Source organism: Phytophthora infestans, genomic scaffold (genome assembly GCF_000142945.1).
Source record: "Phytophthora infestans T30-4 supercont1.10 genomic scaffold, whole genome shotgun sequence".
NCBI classification, from domain to species: Eukaryota; Oomycota; class Peronosporomycetes; order Peronosporales; family Peronosporaceae; genus Phytophthora; species Phytophthora infestans.
In genome coordinates this window covers 897,887-916,271 of record NW_003303749.1, presented here as the reverse complement: position 1 = coordinate 916,271, position 18,385 = coordinate 897,887, and the positions used below count along the sequence as shown (strand labels likewise).

The window sequence follows — 18,385 nt, the reverse complement described above, 5'->3', positions numbered from 1 at the left end:
CATGCTTATCTGCACAGCCTGACACGTATTATGTAGCTGGCGAGAACGCGTCACTTTCACAATACATTGTCGGCACCTTAAGTCTGTTGCAGCACATCAAAAGTTGGGCAGCACAATAGTTTATGATAGCAGCACAAAGCGAAGGCTTGTCTTTGAAAAACTGGATGATCTATGACTGTACATCGAGTTGAAGACCGATGACCCTTATCAGCCAATAAGAGTGCAGAACGGTAGCCAGTCACAGAGCTAAATAGCTCATTATCAATTTATAGGCCCAGCATTTTTTTGGTTCTGTGGTATGTGGACCACCCAGCACCGTGCTTAGCGATCGTCTGCCATTCCCCTTCTCGCGCAAACTGGAATCGACCCGCCTAATGTTCATGCGTATGGTTGACCTCCTGACTTCTGTATACCGGTATGTACGAGAGATGTCAGAGGACTTTCGTTTGCGAAGGTCTAACAACTTCCATTCACTATGGATTTTAAAAACAGTGGTAAGTAATTTATTTCGACACATGGACATTACATGGAGTATTACATGAAAAATAAACTGAGTCGACGCATGGACTGTAGCATCGGCCTTTTTTTTCGTGCAGCAAGTAGAATTTTTTTCCGGTCATCTGATTGGCCAAGCACATTTTTCCCGTTCTGCATCAAAATCGATGCAGGACGGCTTGCAGCAAGAAGATTTTTTTTTGCTGGCACCGGCCGAAGATCGCACCCCATTCAAAAAAACGCGACGTGTGCCCCACTGTGCTCTGGTGAGCATGACTGCTCCTAAACAGCAGTCCGCGACACCGGCAAGCCCGGTGCAAGAGGTGATCACCACGGACGAAAGCCAGTCACTAGTGCGTTGACGGCGTACGACGACTTCCTGCTGTAGTAATCCTCGCCATTGTGCCGCGGTTTCGTTGCTAGAGGTAGCAGGGTGCCATCAGTGATACCAACGCAATTTACAAAGCCGTAGTTAGCTTTCATTCGATGAGCGATTTCGCGACGCTCGACCGCATTCGGCCACGTAATCGTCGACTCCTCAAGTTTCAAAATTGAACTGACAGCTCTATCGAGATAGTTGTAGAACCCACCTTCCGCAAACCCCAGAAATTTACCAATATCAAGGGCAGTATTGGCATTCCCATATGCTCCTAGGAACTTAATCAAAACCATTAAGTGGAGACACGCTCCGCCTTTAAATGGCATTCCGCCCTTTGTCTTAAAGACGGGGTCATCCTTCACAAGTGCTACAAGACGGAAAAACTCGGGGCGTTGGAGACGAAAGTGCTTGAGAAACTCACTGTCGCTGGTATGTTGGTGGTTGTGTAGAATCTTTGGCCATTTCGTTTTGCGACGCCGATAATGAGAAGCCCGGGCACCGTATCTGGCTGCTTGTGCACGCAGGTATTCAATTTCCCAGTACTCGTCCACCTCGTCCTCTCCCGAGTCCTCGTCGCTAAGTATCTCCCTGTTGATAGCAGCGGCTTCCCGCTGGGCGATAATTTCTCGTAGCTCTCGCAGCTTACGCTGCTTAGCTGACAACTTTGGCATGCTGGATCTGCTTCTGCGAAGATCTCGGAGTCGGCGCCAAGTAAAAGTCTACTTGCTGCAGCACTGACAAAAACCTGCAACGGGGCCCTCAATTACGAAGTGTTTGATTGGCTGAAAAGGTGTTGCATGAAACGCCGGCCAACCAAAAAAAATCTACTTGCTGCACAATTGAGAACCCCTATTGTGCTCACGGCAAAGAGAGTTGAGGCATCGTCCGGCTTGAAAATCGACATTGTCGGCCGACAAGACCATCGGCCCCGATGTTAAATCAATAGAGTTCATGTAGCAGTTTTAGGAATGCGGTGGTCTGACTATAATAGCTGTCAACCAAACTGGCCCACTGGGAAACGTACTGTAAGTAAAGACGTGTGAAACACGATTGCAGCACGGCAAATGGGCCTGTGTGTAATGAGTCGCTTCATTCCACCGAGTTTCTTTTGCAATGTTCGAGAAGTAGGGTTTATTTGTAGATCGCAAACAATCAGATACAAGGACTATTTGTCCAGCGCGACATGCCTCGACTGGGTATATCGTCTAAATGGCAGATATATGAGTTATCAAAATTTGACGTAACATCCTTCCCACGTCCATTGCCACGCCATGCCTCGAGCGAATCGAAAAAAAAGCACCCGCACACACCCGCTATTATATCCCAATGGGATGGGATCCCCATGCTTCATTTACACGCCTACACGCAATGAGATCAAGCTGAGCATAAAAGTCGGTCAAATACTTCTGGCCTCAAACGTGGCGTGCTCGCATTCATAAGATGCAGGTCTTTATTGCACCTACAATTTCTAGTATCCGACGCCGTTTTGCTTTTGGTCTCACTATCCTTCTCTTTCAGTATCTTAAGCCAATAAAACTGGTCAAATTTGACACTTGGTCACACCTTCCCAATGGGAAGTTCCCATACAAAAAATAAGACGATTAGGTCACCGTTCGCTGATGAGCGGGCGTAGTCGCAGGCCAGCGCAGCGAACGGACCCATTAGTATCCGTGACCTACTGTGTTTATAATTGACCAGTTTTATTGGTTACCGAGTCGCTCCATTAAGCAACCCGTTTTTTTTCGGGGTGCCAGCCTGCCGTACAAGTTTAGAAACGTTCTTGTTTGAGGAGTCTATGACAACCCGAGGTATTCAGGTTAGTTGTCGAGTTCGCCATGAGACTAGTCCAGGGAATTGTTCTTCTTGTGTGAGTGTGGATACCTCAGCCCGACGAATTGTAGTGATGCCATCAACCATTGGATCACCCACGGATAAAGCCACAGCATATTCGTGCTTCGATGGAGTGTATTCAGGTGAATCAGCCCAGACAGGAATGTTCGAAGCAGTGGGTCGACCTTTTGTCGCTGACTTACTTTGTGGGTTCAATTGCACCATTATCGCCTATGGCCAAACGGGAAGTGGCAAGACGTACACAGTCGTCGGAGGGCTTACGCCAGAGACTCGAGGCCTCATCCCGCGTGCAATGGAGACGATTTTTGAAGAAATGGCTCGTATCGACTCAACCGAGTACGATGTATCACTTACCGCCAGCTTCGTTGAGATATACCAGGAAAAAATACGTGATCTACTACTTCCTCATAGTTCGAGAGCTCTCCGACTTCGAGAGGATAAAGACCATGCGGTTTGTGTTGAAGGCGCTAGCGAAATCGCCATCTCATCCGTGGCAGGAGGGATGGCAATACTATCGAGAGGTAATGCACAAAGATCGATCGGATCAACTCTAATGAACGCTGACTCGAGTCGAAGCCATGCAATATTGATCCTGACATTCAGCAAGAAACACCTTGCAAGTGGCACTAAAGTGCGAGGCAGAATGGTCGTCGTGGATTTAGCTGGGTCGGAGAAAGTGCAAAAGACAGCGGCAACAGGTGTGCGAATGGAGGAGGCCAAGCACATCAACCGGGTAAGGCATCGATTCGCTAAGCTGTACAGCAGTCGTCTGTTCATGTTTGACACGGGAGATATGTAGTCTCTTTCTGCTCTAGGGAACGTGATAAATGCACTGACCGACGATAAGATCAAGCATGTTCCGTACCGAGACAGTAAGCTGACGCGTTTGTTGCAGACTTCTCTTGGAGGAAACGCCAAGACACATTTGCTGCTCACCTGCTCTGCCAACACTAAACATTTGGAAGAGACTCTATCAACTCTGCGCTTCGGCTCCAGGGCAAAGAATATTCAGAATAGCCCTCACGTTAATAAGGAGAATGGTGGCGCTGCGGCATTCTGCCCCGAGCTACTCACGACGTTGCAAAACAAGATTGAAAACCTGCACAGCTACATTCGTCAACTCGAGATGACACGATGTGATGCTTGCAAGTCTCGTGGGTCAGTCCTTGGTGGTTATTTCACAAATCAGCAACCTGTCGATGATGTTCCAGCCTCAGAACCTGTCGCTGTTGCCAAGGAAGACCCCGCCAACACTGACGGGGGCAGCGTCGACGACCTTATCGCAGACGAGTTGATGCGTGCTGAGATGCAAAGCTTACGAAAGGCCTTAACGAGCATGATGCGAGACCACGAAACACAAGAGCACGCGCACGATGTCGCTCGAGCAATGATGGAAGTGACGGAGCAGCAACTGGACTCGCGTCATCGAAGTCAGGAACAGATTATTCATCAGCAACAACGTGAGTTGCAAGACGCTTGTGCGACGATATCTAGGTTGGAAAGGAAACTCGAAATTCTAGAGGAGAATGCTCAAGGAATGAGTGCAGAGCTGCGTCGGAAACGAGCCAACAGCAACAATTTCAAGAAGGTGAGAACGCCGAGACTGAAATCTTACGTCGGCGATTAGACGCGTCGACAAAGCTCTCGAAGCAACTTCAGACGAAGCTGACAGCTTTGCGACAGGAACAACACGCTGTGGCTGATTTAAAGGAGAAATTGGAGAGCAAGGAGCACGAGCTGAGGTCACTTCGGTGCGAAATGGAGGTGCTTCGTGTAAAGATTCTGCCAGTCTCTTTGCCTGGTACCCCGTCACCTCTTCGCTCTCCCCAGACACGTCCCGTTACTGCTGTCGACTATAAAAGTCTGTCGAGTATTCGAGGCGACGCAAGAAACGCTGGCATGAACAACATTCATAACTGGTGGACTGGCAGTGGCGACGGCCATCCGGCTCACGACAACGGAGTGTGGCTTGAAAGACGCGACGGCTTTCCTTCTCCTGCGTCGAAAACAGCGGAAGGTTGTGCAGACAACAAGCGTGAAGACTCGCTACATTCGGTCGAGAATGCAGCTAGTCGAGTGAGTTCTGCTGCTCGGCCATTCCGTGCTCGACTTGTGGGACTGCTGAATTCCCTGGAAGAGGAGACAACAGCCTACAGGGAGCTAGCTGTGGAGACAAAAGAGCGCTCCGTATCGCGCGGTGGAAGGCGCCAATTGCCGTGTCTTGACGTGATAGCGCCAACCAGCAACGCAATAGCTAGACAAAGTATCAAAGATTGAACAGAGCATTAAAACAAAAGAAATTATCAAGAGAACTCGGTCGGTGTCACCAGCTGCCAGAGACGAAGCGAAGGGGCTCGACTTATATCGTGAGCGTCGTGTTGCTGGCGTTGTCGAAGCGCAGACTGAGCTGCTTCTTCTTGAGGAACTCGATCACGTTCATGAGCTGCGGATCCCGCGTGTCGGACGAGCCGGTGCGTTCCAGATAACGAATGACGTCACGGAACGACTTGAGCTGCTCCTTGGCGGAGATTCCCGACTGCTGTTCGTTGTTGGCCGACAAGTGGGCTCCCCCCACACGAGATCGCTCAACTGGAGCAGCATTAGGCACGCGGAACTCTTCATCGTTCTCCTTGGGATCCTCGATCATGTCTTCATTCAGACGCTTGTGGATGTCATTCTCCCAACGAGAGTTCACCAGCACCTTCGTGTTGACGATACCACTGAGTTGTAGGCAATAGAGCAGTCCCCAGAGCTCTTCCTCCACGTTCTTGTCGTCACCCTCCATACTGGAATCCAAAGAGAACGGCGCCGTGATGCCCAACGGCTTCCAGGCGTTCACAATCGTCTCCTTTGAGGTCTGTTGCCACGCATCCACAATCCACGTCATGGCCTGGATCTGCGTCACACGGTAAATGTCCGACAGACCGTCTTCCAAGTGGTCAATGGCCAGCGTGAGGTGTTTGAGACGGAACTTGCCCTTGAACGCAGTCAGGATGCCACCACGCATCGGCTGTACCTTCATTCCAAGGTGTGGAGCGAACATAACCACACGCACATTCGACAGAGCCACACAGCCCAGTACATGGGACGGAGCGTTGTCCATTAGCAGCACCACATTGCGGTGAGCGCTGGCCATACGCGCGTTGAAATCGCGCAGCCACTGCTGGAAGATGAAGACCGTCATACGCGCCTTACTGCTGCACACGTAGTGGTAGCCGAGCTGCGAGATGGAGGCCATCTTGATGTTCTTTGGAGGCACAACGTTGCCGATAATGTACGGCTCCATGAGGTCCGAGGCGTCGGCGTTCACGGCCAGCAGTACAGTCAACCTGGCCTCATCGGCCAGCATGGATTGGGCCTCATCGCCCTGTACGAGCTTGTTGGGCGAGGCTCGGAAGAACAAACCGGTCTCGTCCACCGTGTAGATGTCACTGGGCACGTAGTCGCGCAGCATCTCCTGGATCTGCTCGAGCGACAAGTCCATCGACACTGGAGGCAACATGTAGTTGGGGTCCACTGAGAGGCCGTTGGGCAGCATTCCGCTGTTGGCGTCCAAGATGCCTCCGTAGGCGGTGCCGTCTTTACCGGCCGACGTCGAATTGCTGCTGCTTTTGTCGTTCTGCATGTTGTTGGTGCGTTTCATGAGGCCATGACGCGCCTTGAACGAGGCCAGCCAGCCATTGGAGAAGCCGAGCTTTCCTTCAAGGCCCATCTGCTTCACGAGCTCTCGGCCCTTGGACTTGATCATGTCGCCCGTGATGTTGCCCTTGTTCTGACGCTCCATGACCCAGTTGGCCAAGACCTGGTCAAAGTGAGCGTGACGCGTGGGACGGATGGTCTTGCGCTGCGAGCCAAGCACACCCAGCACGTTGTCTTTGAACATGTGCTCGTGCTTGAGGATGTTGCTCATCGTGGGCTGCGTGGGCGCGCGCTGCAGGTTGAACTCGAGCTTGGCCCAGCGGCATAAATCCTTCTGCGTGATCTTGGGCGTGTTGCGGTGCTTCTCGCAGATGCGGCGCTTCTGCTCCACGGTCAGGTTACCGCTGCCGTCGGCCCGACGCCGGCGCTTGGGCTTAGCTGCGGGGGCCGCCGGGCTTGGGCTGGTGGCCCCGGAAGACACAGCCGCGGCCTCGGTCGCCGCCTGAACCGCCTGCACTTGCGCTTGGACCTGCGCTTGGACCTGATCTTGGACCTGCGCTTGTTGCGCCTGCACCTGCTGCGCCATGGCCACACTGGTTGCCGCAACCTGCGACCCCAGGCCCGCCGATATCATGCTCACATCAGGAACGTAAGTATTAGGACTCGAAGGCATTGTGCCGATAAGTTCTCAAGAGGGAGAATGATGGAGAAACTGTCTTGTGGCAACTCCTTCGAAATTTGATTGGAAACTGATCGCTGGTAAAGTTTTCGCGGGAAATTTGAATCTGTTGCGATCGGTGATTGGACAACTGCTAATACATTTAGATCGCCAAAACTTCCGGTATACCGGTGTGTTCAAAGTCACATGTACCGGTACTGCGTGAACAACAGGATTTAGATTTGGACCCTAGATCCTTACCAGTTTAATTTTGGTTAAAATACATCCTATGTATACCGGTTGAAACTTCAGCAAATAGACACGCTCTGTTCGTTCTATCGGTTTTCAGGTGACTCAAATTCATTTCGGCCAATCGCATGCCATGCTCAGTTGTCTTTCATGTGGCGCACATAACTGTAACCCCTTTAGTTATGGGTCCGCAATCATTCTGCAACCACTTCAAGGCATTGTACATGTATTTCAGAACTTGCAGACCACCGCACACGTGGCGTCCGAGATGGTGCCGGACCGTGAATGGCGCCCCGCCGGCAAAAATATGGATAAGCGGTGAGCCTTCGAATCCCCGCTGCGTCTGCATAGCCCTCTTCACTAACCTATAGCTGTACTTTTTGAAAGAACGGCGCGAAAGGTACACGCATCGGATTTCCAACGCACGTTGCGCGAGCTGCGCAAAAAGTACCTGCTAGCGAATGTCAAGGGTGATAGCGAAGAGAACGGCGAGAATAGGGAGGTCTCTGGCAGCGACCACATGCACGTGTACGTGCGCAAGCGTCCGCTGCTGCCTCCTGAGCTGTGCAAGCACGAATTTGACGTCATCACTGCTCTTGGCCAGCGCGAGATCGTCATCCACGAATGCAAAATGTATCCGGGTAGGGAGATGAAGAATTGTATTTTTAATGGTGCTATGTGCGCTAAGCGTGCTCTTGTTGTGCAGACATGGGACACAAGTACGTGGTCTCACACCACCAACGGTTCTCCACGTGCTACGTCGAGAAAGTGAACACAGAAACCGTCTATGAGGACGCCGCCAAGCACTTGCTGCTGCATGCCATGCAGGGGTCTGAATAAAAAATTTCCGTACGACTAAAATCAGTTTTTCACAATAAAAAAGCGGATTATTTCAACTTTCGCAAAAAATATAATATCATATTGGACCAATTTTCACAATATAATGTACAAAAGTAAGCTCATACAAATTCCAGGTCAGAACTCGAATTGGTGGACAACAGAGCTTCGCTCACCACCATATCTTGTCGAATCTATACGCCATACTTACTTGTTGATGTTAAAACGACTGGTTACAGTAGTAGGTGAGGTCGAGAAGCCTCTTGTACCTCGCTCGCTCACTTTTCAAAGTAACCTCCCGCCTCAAACATGCTGACAAACAACAAGGACATCTGCGCGTACTTCTACGAGGCCCTCGATCAAGGCCGTTATCGCTGCAAGCAGTGCGGTAACGAGAGAAAGCAACTTGCCAATACTGGCTACTCGAACCTTATCGCTCACCTCGCTCACAAGCACCCCGGTTTCAAGACTCAGCATGCAGCCTCCCTTTCTACAACATCTAAAAGTCTCCAGGACTTTGGGTTTGTCTCCGAAGAGACGACACATCGTTTCCAGTGGATGCAGTGGGTCATCGAGCGCAATATGCCGCTCTCAGAAGTTGACAACGAGCTGACACGATCGATGTCGAAATGGACATCCATTTCTTCGCGCGTTCTTCTCAACGCAATGCACGACGTGGCCAAGAAAGTTGGCAAGACGATCGAGTCGATGCTGGGCAGCTGTTTTGGAATAATGTTCGATGGATGGTCGAGTGGCTCCATGCACTACATCGCCGTTTATGGTGCTTCTGATACAGATGGGGATCTGCGTCTGCAGCTGCTCGCATTGTCTCCCCTTGATGACGGATCGCAGGATGCAGATGTGCACATCAAGCTCTTTGACGGTGTGCTGGATGTCTACAACAAGACGCTCGACATGGTGGCGTTTATTGTTGGCGATAACTGCAGCACCAACCAGTCGATCGCCACCAAGCTTGGTGTTCCGCTTGTTAGTTGTGCCAGTCACCGGTTCAACTTGGCGGTTAACAAGTATCTCGCTGATTACGAACCGTTACTAGCGCAAGTTAACACGCTGATGTCAAAGTTATGTCAAGTTAATAACTTCGCCGAACTTTCAAAAGTGACCAGCCTCCATCCCATCAAACGGAATATGACGAGGTGGAGTTCCAGTTTTGAGATGCTTCAGCGCTACATTCGAATTCGCCCTCAGATCAAGACAGTGGACGCCGTGGAGGAGCTGATCCCGACCGGTGCGTCACATCGGAAGCTGGTCGCTCTTCTTGAGCACATGAAGAAGTTTCAAAGCGTGACGAAGAAGCTGCAGACTGAAGGTATTGACTTGGCGGCTGGGCCAGGCAAGCGGTCCAAGCAGGACAAAGGTGCTATCTACAATTCTCTCTTAACCCCTTAGTTCCCAGGCTTTATTACGAGGGTATATTTTTACTCCGTCCCATAAACAGTAATATGAGAATTTGTAAGAGTTCCCTTCTAATTTCGAATGTTGACGTGCGGGTTGGGGCGGTGTATAAAATATACATGAGGGTATAGTGCCGGCATCTCCAACTTAAAGGGAGCTTATGTAAGCGATTGAGATCTGCTTACCAGCTTATGCTTGACAAAAAAACATAAGCAGTGACCTTTTTATCTATATCCCGTTTTTTGTGGCATTGCACACGGCCAGCAGCAGTGATTTCATTTATTATAGCCAATGAAAGAAATATAAAAATGTGGTATCAATTGATTGCATTGGACATAGCCACCCTCCTGGCCACAACCCATTGCTTACACCTCCATGCACCTCTGATCACCTGGACACGCTGCCAGCCTCGATTTCGGAGACGTCGCCTTCACTCCCAGCAGTACTCTCGCCAACTCCGCTGCCGCCGCCATCTCCCCCGCTGTCGTCGTCGTCACCACCAGCGTTGGCAGTAGTAGAGCCTTGCGCTCGTCGCCTAGGCTTCTTTCCCGGTCGTGTTGCCGGCGGGCGCTCTCGTGTTTTGTGTCCCTCGAGCAGTGTCCTCGGAATATTGCTCCCATTATTCCACTCTAGGTGCCATATACGAAAGCAGGTATCTCTGCCCTCGCGGCCCACATTGCACAGATATTTACTACAGCCACCACAAGTTGCATTAGCGTAGCAATCCATACCACAAGCAATATCACCCACCGTTTGTTCCCGTTTGAACATTCCGGGCAGCAATACTTGGTGAATTTGCGCGGCTTGACCTTGTACACAGCGCACACCTTACAGGAGCGCTGGCGGCGTTTCACCCCCTGTTCACACTGGACTGTATCCGGATTCGCTTCCAGCCTGTGGTCGCCTTCCACTGAATCCGTAGTATTCTCAGTGCGCGGACGCGACCCCTGTTCCCCTCTGGCTGGAGACGCTGCTGTGCGTTCCTGAGCGGTTGCTGTTCTCTAAAGTTGCGGCATCATAAAATAAGCTAGCGTTATGCTGGATAACCAGAACCTTGCTCACCCTTGTGTTAAATGCGATTCGACATAAACTTACCTCGATCACCTCGAGCGTTTCGGTCGAGTCGATAGCGAGCAGCTGCTCCATCAACGTTTCCATAAACGCAAAGTGTCGTGGAGGACGTTGGTCGTTTTTCTTCCGGAAGTGTCGATACACGATGAAGGCGTTTACGACCGCCATGTCGAACAGCCCGAGAAAGAGTGTTTTATAGTACTTTCGCGTCTTGTAGGAGAGCTGGACGCTAGGTACGCTGCATCCTCAGCTGGTCATGGACGTCTACACCGCCCATCCAGCGGTGATAGTCCCGCACCAATTCTGGAGCTGGGACGGGCTTCATTTCACCGTTGACACGACGCACTACAGTACATAAGCATTAGTATGGATGTTAGAGCCTTAAAAATACTTAGAAACATACTCACTACCCCAGGCCGTCGGCTGCCACCAGAGGACAGCGTGTGCACTGGGGTTCGGTCCATCCACATGACGGCTGTCAGCTGCGGAAAGCGCTTGTTTTCGGCCAACTTGGTGGTACCCTGTGCTGGGATGGTAACCTTTTTCTTATTGACGGTCTTCGTTTTCATCTTCGTGACCACGTCTTTCGCAAATCCAGAGCGATCCACAGAGATCGTTCCGGTCAGGTACATTCGCCGGTGTAGGAGCTCCAGTGCCAGCTTTACAGAGGTATAGAAGCGGTCGGTAATGACCAGTCTCCAAGGCGAAGTAGTGGACGGATGATAGAGGGCGTTCATGTTTCGGAGCACCGCCGCTTCGCCTGTGTTGTTGTCCTTAGGCACTGGGGTTGTAGATGCGCCTTGGCACCGCAATATACTTCAATTCTAGTGAAAACCAGGAAAAAACGGTATGTTAGCTAAATGATGGATGGCCAGCGAGATTTGATGCCTTATGTTTGACATCAGACAACATAAGGACTTTAACCAAAAAAAAATGATGGCGAGTTTGAACTCGCCATCATTTTTTGACGCACCTCATGCAGTACGCGGTTTTGGCACAGGCTGCAACGAACACCTTCGTCCCCCATTTGTGGGGTTTATCCTTGTTGAACTGGCGAGTTGGATTGTACCGGGAACGGGACGGCAACGTAGCTTCGTCGAAGCTTATAACAGGGGGCGCTTGGTATCCTCGGGCGAAAGTTCGTTGTAGCACGTCAACAACAGGCCGTATTTTCCATGCTCGGTCGAGCCGTGCCTGGGGTGACTTGTTATTCGAGAAGTGAAGGTAGCCCATTATGTGAAAGAATCGGTTCTTGGTCATGAGCTATCCAAATTGATTCGCTGGCAGTGCGCCAACCCTTTTTAGAGACCAATGAGCCGCAATGCCCTTCCGGATAGGTGCCAGCATCCGTGCAATCAACAGGGTCATCACTCGTAGCACCTCCCAGGCTTCAATGTCCGCTACGCCAGCTATACGCCGCTTGATATCACCAAGCTCTTCTATTTCTCCTCCAGTTCGCCGTTGTTGGGACCGAATCGCCCGTGCACGCTGTGGAATGGATTGGGAATGATATTGATTGCTTTCAATCGCAATCTGACGCCAGAGCTTGGGCGGCATAAAGTAAAACAGCAAAGCCAACGGGTCTTCTGCAACTGCAAGAACACTCGTTGATGGTCCATACGGTTCATCGTACAGGTCCTTGTACGTGGGGTCTGCACCAAACTTAGCAGGATCTGAGATCAACAGAGCCATCATTATGTTAGTCCTTCTGTTGGATGTCCCGGTCCGCACACACATTTATGTTGGGCTTGGCCACCATAGCGTACCGTACTCCCACCCGGTACTTTTCATTGCCTTGATAGCTTCACTGTCCTTTGCTACTGACGACCACGCAGACGCAGGAAGCTCATCTTGTTCTTCATCGGTATCCTCGTCGGTCAGCTCTCCAATTTCCCAGTCCGCAACCCAGGTGCAGTCATCATCTTCCGCATCGTCTTCATCTTCAGCCTCTTCATGCAGATCTTCATCCTCATCTGAGTTGAGGCCGGTGCACGTTTGAGCTCCCGAGTCCATCATGTTGGGGTCTCCGTCGACAAAGCACGTTGGTATCGCCGTTGTCGCCTCTGGGTTATCGTCTTCGGGACCACTGGATTGAGTCTGCATTCAAAACCAGTGACGTCTTATGTTAGTCTTGTGTTGAATACCCTTCGTCAGCACAATCGTTATGATGGATACATTAACATAACGTACCGAATCGTCTTCTCCTTCCTCGCTCTCATCGTGAAGGATACGTCGGCGGCGCTTCCTTGATGATCTGGTACTAGCGCGCTTTCTCTTCGCGATGGAGGACGATTGGAGTTCTGGGCTTGTCCGGATAGAAGGGGCTGCCTCACTGGTCTCCTCAACCTCGACTTGGGATATAATCCCAGCAACTGCTGCTTCTACGTCCGCAGCTACATGGTCTTGGGACTGTGGGCTGGAAGCTGATGCAGCATGTGTCGGTGTATCTCCCCCAGGTGTCGGAAGGGCACTATTCCACATGGCCGGAACCTGCACCGGGGCTCTCTTCTTACCTGATGGCGCCTTCTTCTTGCCCACCACCTTCTCGTCCGCTCGCGGCGCTGGGTTTGTCGATGGTGTCTCCTCTCCGTCCGCAGGCACGGGTATGGCTTCAACTGGGACTTCGATATCTTCTGCCGATGCTTCGGCTCTTTTGGCCTCATCATCCTTCTCCTCCGCCGCATCAACTCCGCTGCCGTAATCGACGCAGGCTTTCGGTTTCGGGGCGTTTAGTGATTTCGCTGCGGCCTTCTTTTGGGGAGCGTGCTGATTGTCAGCTGCCGTCGAACGCGTCGCTCCCGCCGGAGAGCGTATGCGGATTGCATGCTCCTCGCTTCATCCGGTTTGCTACGGGGTTTCTTGCCAGTGGAAGCCGCCATTGTTCGTGCCAGCTCCTTTTCTCGAATGAGCGAATTCAGTGGCTGTCGGCCAACAATATTTGGTGGGTGACGACACCCTTTTTCTGGTGCTCTGCAGGAATTCCAAACCCTACACCTGTGCATTCGTTCGTTTTACACACACGAAATAAACTTAATCTTTGTATTCAGTCAGGCCGATACAAACTATAAGTAAAAAACCTCCTTATGTTGTACGGTCCAACATAACATAGATGCTGCGACAAAAGTGTATTAGGGTATACACCCCTTATGTTGTAGGGTCCAACATAATGGGAACTAAGGGGTTAAAGCACCTTCCACCGACATCAAACACGTGCGAGAGACTTTTCTCGCAATGCAAGCTGGTATTAACTCCACAGCGTACGTCCATGCTACCCGCCAATTTCGAGCTACTAATGTTTCTTCGGGCAAACAGGAGCCTGTGGGACGTGACTACATTGGCATCCGTTCGAAGTGAGTCAGAGTCATGATAATACATTGCAGTATTTGCGGTCGTTTTTATTATTGCTTCTTGAGGTATTGAATCATTATTACTGCTGTGGTCGGCAGGAAATTCCGTATAATATTGAATTGGAGAAGCCCTGATGCCATGGGAGGCGGCAAGTCCGTTTGCATGATGTATGGACAGACCGGGTCCGGCAAGACATACACCATGAGTGGCCTCTTCCAGTTCGTCGCGAACGATCTCTTCATGGAGATTGTGAGAGACGTGGACTTTGTAGTCTCAGTGTCTGCAGTCGAGATTGCCGGCTCCAAGTGTTATGGTACAGTCAATGCCGAATAATTGTCGAGTACCCCTCTTTAACTTGTATCTTTCGACGTGATATTCATCGTAATATGTAGACCTCATTCACGACCGCTCGAAGGTTCTGGTGTGCGACGACGGTGAAGGCAACACGACTTTGGTAGGCACGACCGAAGTGGAAGCTGACTCGACCAATGCTCTTTTGGAGGTATTCGACAACGTCAAAGACTTACGGTCCACTGAAGCGACTACAGTGAACCACCAGTCATCGCGCTCCCATCTGGTGTGTTACATCAACCTGCGTCATCGCAGTGCACGTGATAGCCTCGGCAAACTTTACGGACAGCTGGTGCTGCTGGATCTAGCAGGCAGTGAGCGCAACGAAGACTCGTTCTACCACGATGCTGCACGCAGAAAAGAAGCCATCGAGATTAACAAGAGCCACTTGGCGCTCAAGGAGTGCGTTCGTGCCATCGGACGTGAAGACAACACTGGCTTCGTGCCTTATCGCGCTAGTGTTCTCACCCGCATTTTGAAGAGCTGTCTCTGGAGTACCAACTCTCGTGCTAGTGTGATCGCCACCATCTCGCCGCTGTCCATCGACACGGAACACACGCTGCATACCTTGCTCTGCGCCGGTCAAATGCTCGAAGACACTCCTCATATCAGCACGGATCGAGTCGACGTCAAAGAAGCTGGAGAAGCGAAGAGGAGCGCGTGGTTCCGATTCGAGAATGGGACAATGATCGTGTGAGGAACTGGGTCTGCTCGGTACGCAACGGGGGATTCCAGAAGTTCGCTGACAATGTCAACAGCTCCGTCGATGGCAGGATGCTTATCCGCTTCACACACGCTCGGTTCACACAGCTCTGCGGAGGCAACAGCCTCGCTGGTGGGCATTTACTTAAGGCGTTTCGTGACGAAGTGGCCAACCGAGACAAGATGCTGAAGGCGAGACGAGAGCGCAATGCTGCACGTCGCAAATAGTGCAAGGCTTCTGCAAACATGGAATGGAAGTGGATATATAGTTGCATGGTTACGTAACACTAGTAGTCTATGACCCGGTGTAGTGCTTGGTGGGGATGAACTTGTAAGTTACGAGGGCTCCCAGCAGAGAGACCGTCGCACTCAGTGCCAGAAGATAAGATACACCAAATCGAGCTTCAATAATACCAAAAGAAGCCGCTCCGATTGCAGCACCGACCTTCCCCGCTGCAGCAGCGATCCCATTGAGCTCAACGCGCACGTCTTCCGCGAAAATCTCGGCGGGAAGACAAAAAGTCCCGACGTTCGGTCCAAAATTCGAGAAGAAAAACGTAAGTGCATACATGCCAAGTAGCAGTCCTCTGTAGTCTAAAAGTTGCTCGTAGAGCGATCCCAGTACCACGAAGAGCAGCGCCATCACTACGAAGCCCATGATCTGAATCGTCTTGAAGCTGATCTTGCCGACTATGCACACAGTTAGCAGGTTACCGGGTAGGGCGATAGCTGCCACAACCAGCGAGCACAGTGCGACGTCAGCGAAATGATGTTTGTCCAATCCGTACGTGTCCTGTAGAATTATAGGCGTGAAGATGACGTTCCCATAGAAGGTGATATCGAATAGGAACCAGCTCGCACAAGCACCGAACAGCTTCCGCTGCAGCGATCTGCTATCTCGCAATTGATCCCACAGCTTCGAGTGGCAAGACACCTCTGAATCCAATCTTTTCAGCTCAATTGGTGGCGTGATCGGAGACGGCGGCAAGTCCTCCTTGACTTGGAATGCTCGTCGTAGCACGAATAGTCCAGGAAATGCACCGACCAGTAGCAATACTCTCCATCCGATGGTGCGCTGCGCCTTCATTGTCAACATGATGTAGGCCATGAGCGGCGCAAGCAGTTGTCCAATGCCCTGGAAGCTAAATACTGCTGCTACAATCCTGCTCTTCTTGAGTTCATCGTGACTGTGCGTCGACTCCACAGCTGATGCTGCTGATAACGGGTAAACGCCTCCGACTCCGACACCGAGCACAAACCGACAGGCCGCCAGTATGTGATATACTGAATCTGCCCCCCACGGTAGCAGCGCACTCGATGCGGCGCCTAGAATGGAGAGTAACAGCGTGAAGATCATCCCCTTCCTACGTCCCATGACAGCCCCCACATAACCGAATGTGAGCTGTCCTACAATGGCACCCACTAGCGAGCATGAGTCCACGGTGGATCGTAGTTCTGGGCTCGAGTTGGGGTACGACCTTTGCAACATCATAAGCGCGTAGTTGATCACTGCTAAATTGTACTGCAGCAACCGACATCCAAAGTCAATGAATTATTATTTCCAGTGCAACACACATGATGCAACGTACTGCTGTGCTGAGGTTGGCGATGGCGGACACCAAGATCTGGTCGCTGACCACCACCTCATCATCGACTCTCAGAGGCACTTCTAGGGTCGTACTTCCGTATCCAGAGCGCGCCGTCTGCCGATCCTTCACCAGAAGGAGTTCCGATACTTCAGACGAACTGCTGGCTTCAGTGCTGAGCCCGCCGGACCACGCGCGTTCTCGCGGTGCTACCTGGTTCATTAGAGCCTCCGCTTTGATTCCGCTCATGGGGGTCGAGAAATATGTCAGACTGACAATTCGTGACTGGGGTCGCAAGTGACTGCTCGAGGGCTTATTGGCTCAGATTCGGTTTCAGTCCGAATCTGAGCTGCAGCTTTCAATATCCTTGGCGTCAGAAGATGACTCAGATAAATAAGATCAGTGGATCATAGCAGGGGGCGCTGAACTTCAGTACCGAAGTCATGAAGTGACTTCGGTTATTTGTCAACACTCTTCTGGATGACCATCACTCTGTAACTTCAACTTGAAGTAAACGTACATTGTGTTTCCTTTACGCAGGTACCTATCATGATAGCGAATCTAGCTCAGAACATCGCTGAACCTCCGCGTTTGCTTGGAGCTCTTAATCCACGGTCGTGATGGCAGAAGCTTCGACAGCTTGCTCTTGGCCCCCGCCGAGCTCCTCGATGTGAACTCCATATCGTTTCCCAGATTGATCTCAGCGTACATACATTCGTAGCCGGCGTGCTCGACTGCAACCTGGTTTCCGAGATCGTTATCACACTGATTGGACTCACTCTCAGTCGGAGTTGAGTCGGTACTCGACGGTGAATGCTGCGTTCGAGAAGTGTGACCCTTAGCCATCGTCTTGCGCAGCTGACCGATAGCCTGGAGAGTAGACTCGCGTACGTGAAGCTTCTTGGCGCGCGCAGCTACAGCGGTCCGAGCGCTATTGAGGCTAGACGACAGCGATGTGAGGCGTGACTTAGTCGTCGCCGCCTTCTTGTCCGGGGTGGAATTTCGGCGACGTGGTTGGTCTGTCATGTTTTGCTCGCCTTCTTGGTCGTTGTTGCCCAGATCCAGGTAATTTCGACCTACGTCACCCGTATAGGCCAGAATCGACGGGTTCTTGTGCAGTTGTTCGCGCTCGTGGAAACCGAGCACCGATGATATTTTGGGTGCCATGCTCAGCTCAATTCAGCAAAAGCGGAAATGGTGTTCTGGGCGCGGCAACCCCCGAAATTGCGTGGGCAAAGGTGGATCTCCGAGACGGTGAAAGCAAAGCATTCGTCGCACGTCGCTCAGTCGCAGTGCCTTGAGCAAAACGGAATGCTACCGTTTCGGTATTATCAAGCCGTTGTAAGAAAAGATAAGAGCAGTCCCAGACACATGGACAATGATAGACTGAACAGCATGGATCGATGTCAAGTAAAAGGATATGGTAGACCTACGTCTCTCCGTCTGCAATTGCTTCACCGCTTGACCAGACATGGAGGTCGGCGGATGGAGAGTGCAAGGAAGAAAATATGTGTGTTGGGATATTTCTTCAAGCAGATAAGATCCTGAGCGTTGCCTAACCGAGCTATCCGCGTTCCAATTGCAGGTATGAACACATCCAACGTTCATTCCAGTGGGCATTGAACAGAGCCATTATGCTTTTGCTTGTCATGCGGGAAGGTATTAATACAAGAAACACTCCGACAAAAAAACAAAAGACCCCAACGCTACAAAACCAACCTACCATCATCACAAGCTACCGGTAGTGTTTGAAAGCCGAAGGGCGTGGAGATGTTGGAATCGCGCTGTTAAAACCGAAATTTC

At 51.2% G+C, this 18,385-nt stretch overlaps 4 protein-coding genes across 4 annotated transcripts; 2 read left to right on the top strand and 2 right to left on the bottom strand.

The window, feature by feature from the left end:
- Nucleotides 1–2,669: 2,669 nt before the first annotated feature.
- Nucleotides 2,670–5,002, top strand: PITG_06859 (kinesin-like protein; the record flags this gene model as incomplete). The annotated part of the gene is made up of 5 exons (XM_002904794.1): nucleotides 2,670–2,718; nucleotides 2,818–3,458; nucleotides 3,525–3,897; nucleotides 3,967–4,266; nucleotides 4,311–5,002. 5 exons carry the CDS (start codon nucleotides 2,670–2,672, stop codon nucleotides 5,000–5,002), a joined length of 2,055 nt encoding a protein of 684 aa, XP_002904840.1.
- A 9,079-nt stretch (nucleotides 5,003–14,081) lies between these two features.
- On the top strand, nucleotides 14,082–15,224 carry PITG_06856 (kinesin-like protein; the record flags this gene model as incomplete). The annotated part of the gene is made up of 3 exons (XM_002904793.1): nucleotides 14,082–14,256; nucleotides 14,336–14,875; nucleotides 14,947–15,224. The coding sequence occupies 3 exons, from the start codon at nucleotides 14,082–14,084 to the stop codon at nucleotides 15,222–15,224; spliced, it is 993 nt and encodes a 330-aa protein (XP_002904839.1).
- A 67-nt stretch (nucleotides 15,225–15,291) lies between these two features.
- On the bottom strand, nucleotides 15,292–16,831 carry PITG_06855 (inorganic phosphate transporter, putative; the record flags this gene model as incomplete). Its single annotated transcript, XM_002904792.1, has 2 exons — nucleotides 15,292–16,518; nucleotides 16,586–16,831. The coding sequence occupies 2 exons, from the start codon at nucleotides 16,829–16,831 to the stop codon at nucleotides 15,292–15,294; spliced, it is 1,473 nt and encodes a 490-aa protein (XP_002904838.1).
- A 312-nt stretch (nucleotides 16,832–17,143) lies between these two features.
- Nucleotides 17,144–17,763, bottom strand: PITG_06854 (uncharacterized protein; the record flags this gene model as incomplete). The annotated part of the gene is made up of 1 exon (XM_002904791.1): nucleotides 17,144–17,763. The coding sequence occupies one exon, from the start codon at nucleotides 17,747–17,749 to the stop codon at nucleotides 17,144–17,146; it is 606 nt and encodes a 201-aa protein (XP_002904837.1).
- Between the last annotated feature and the right edge of the window lie 622 nt (nucleotides 17,764–18,385).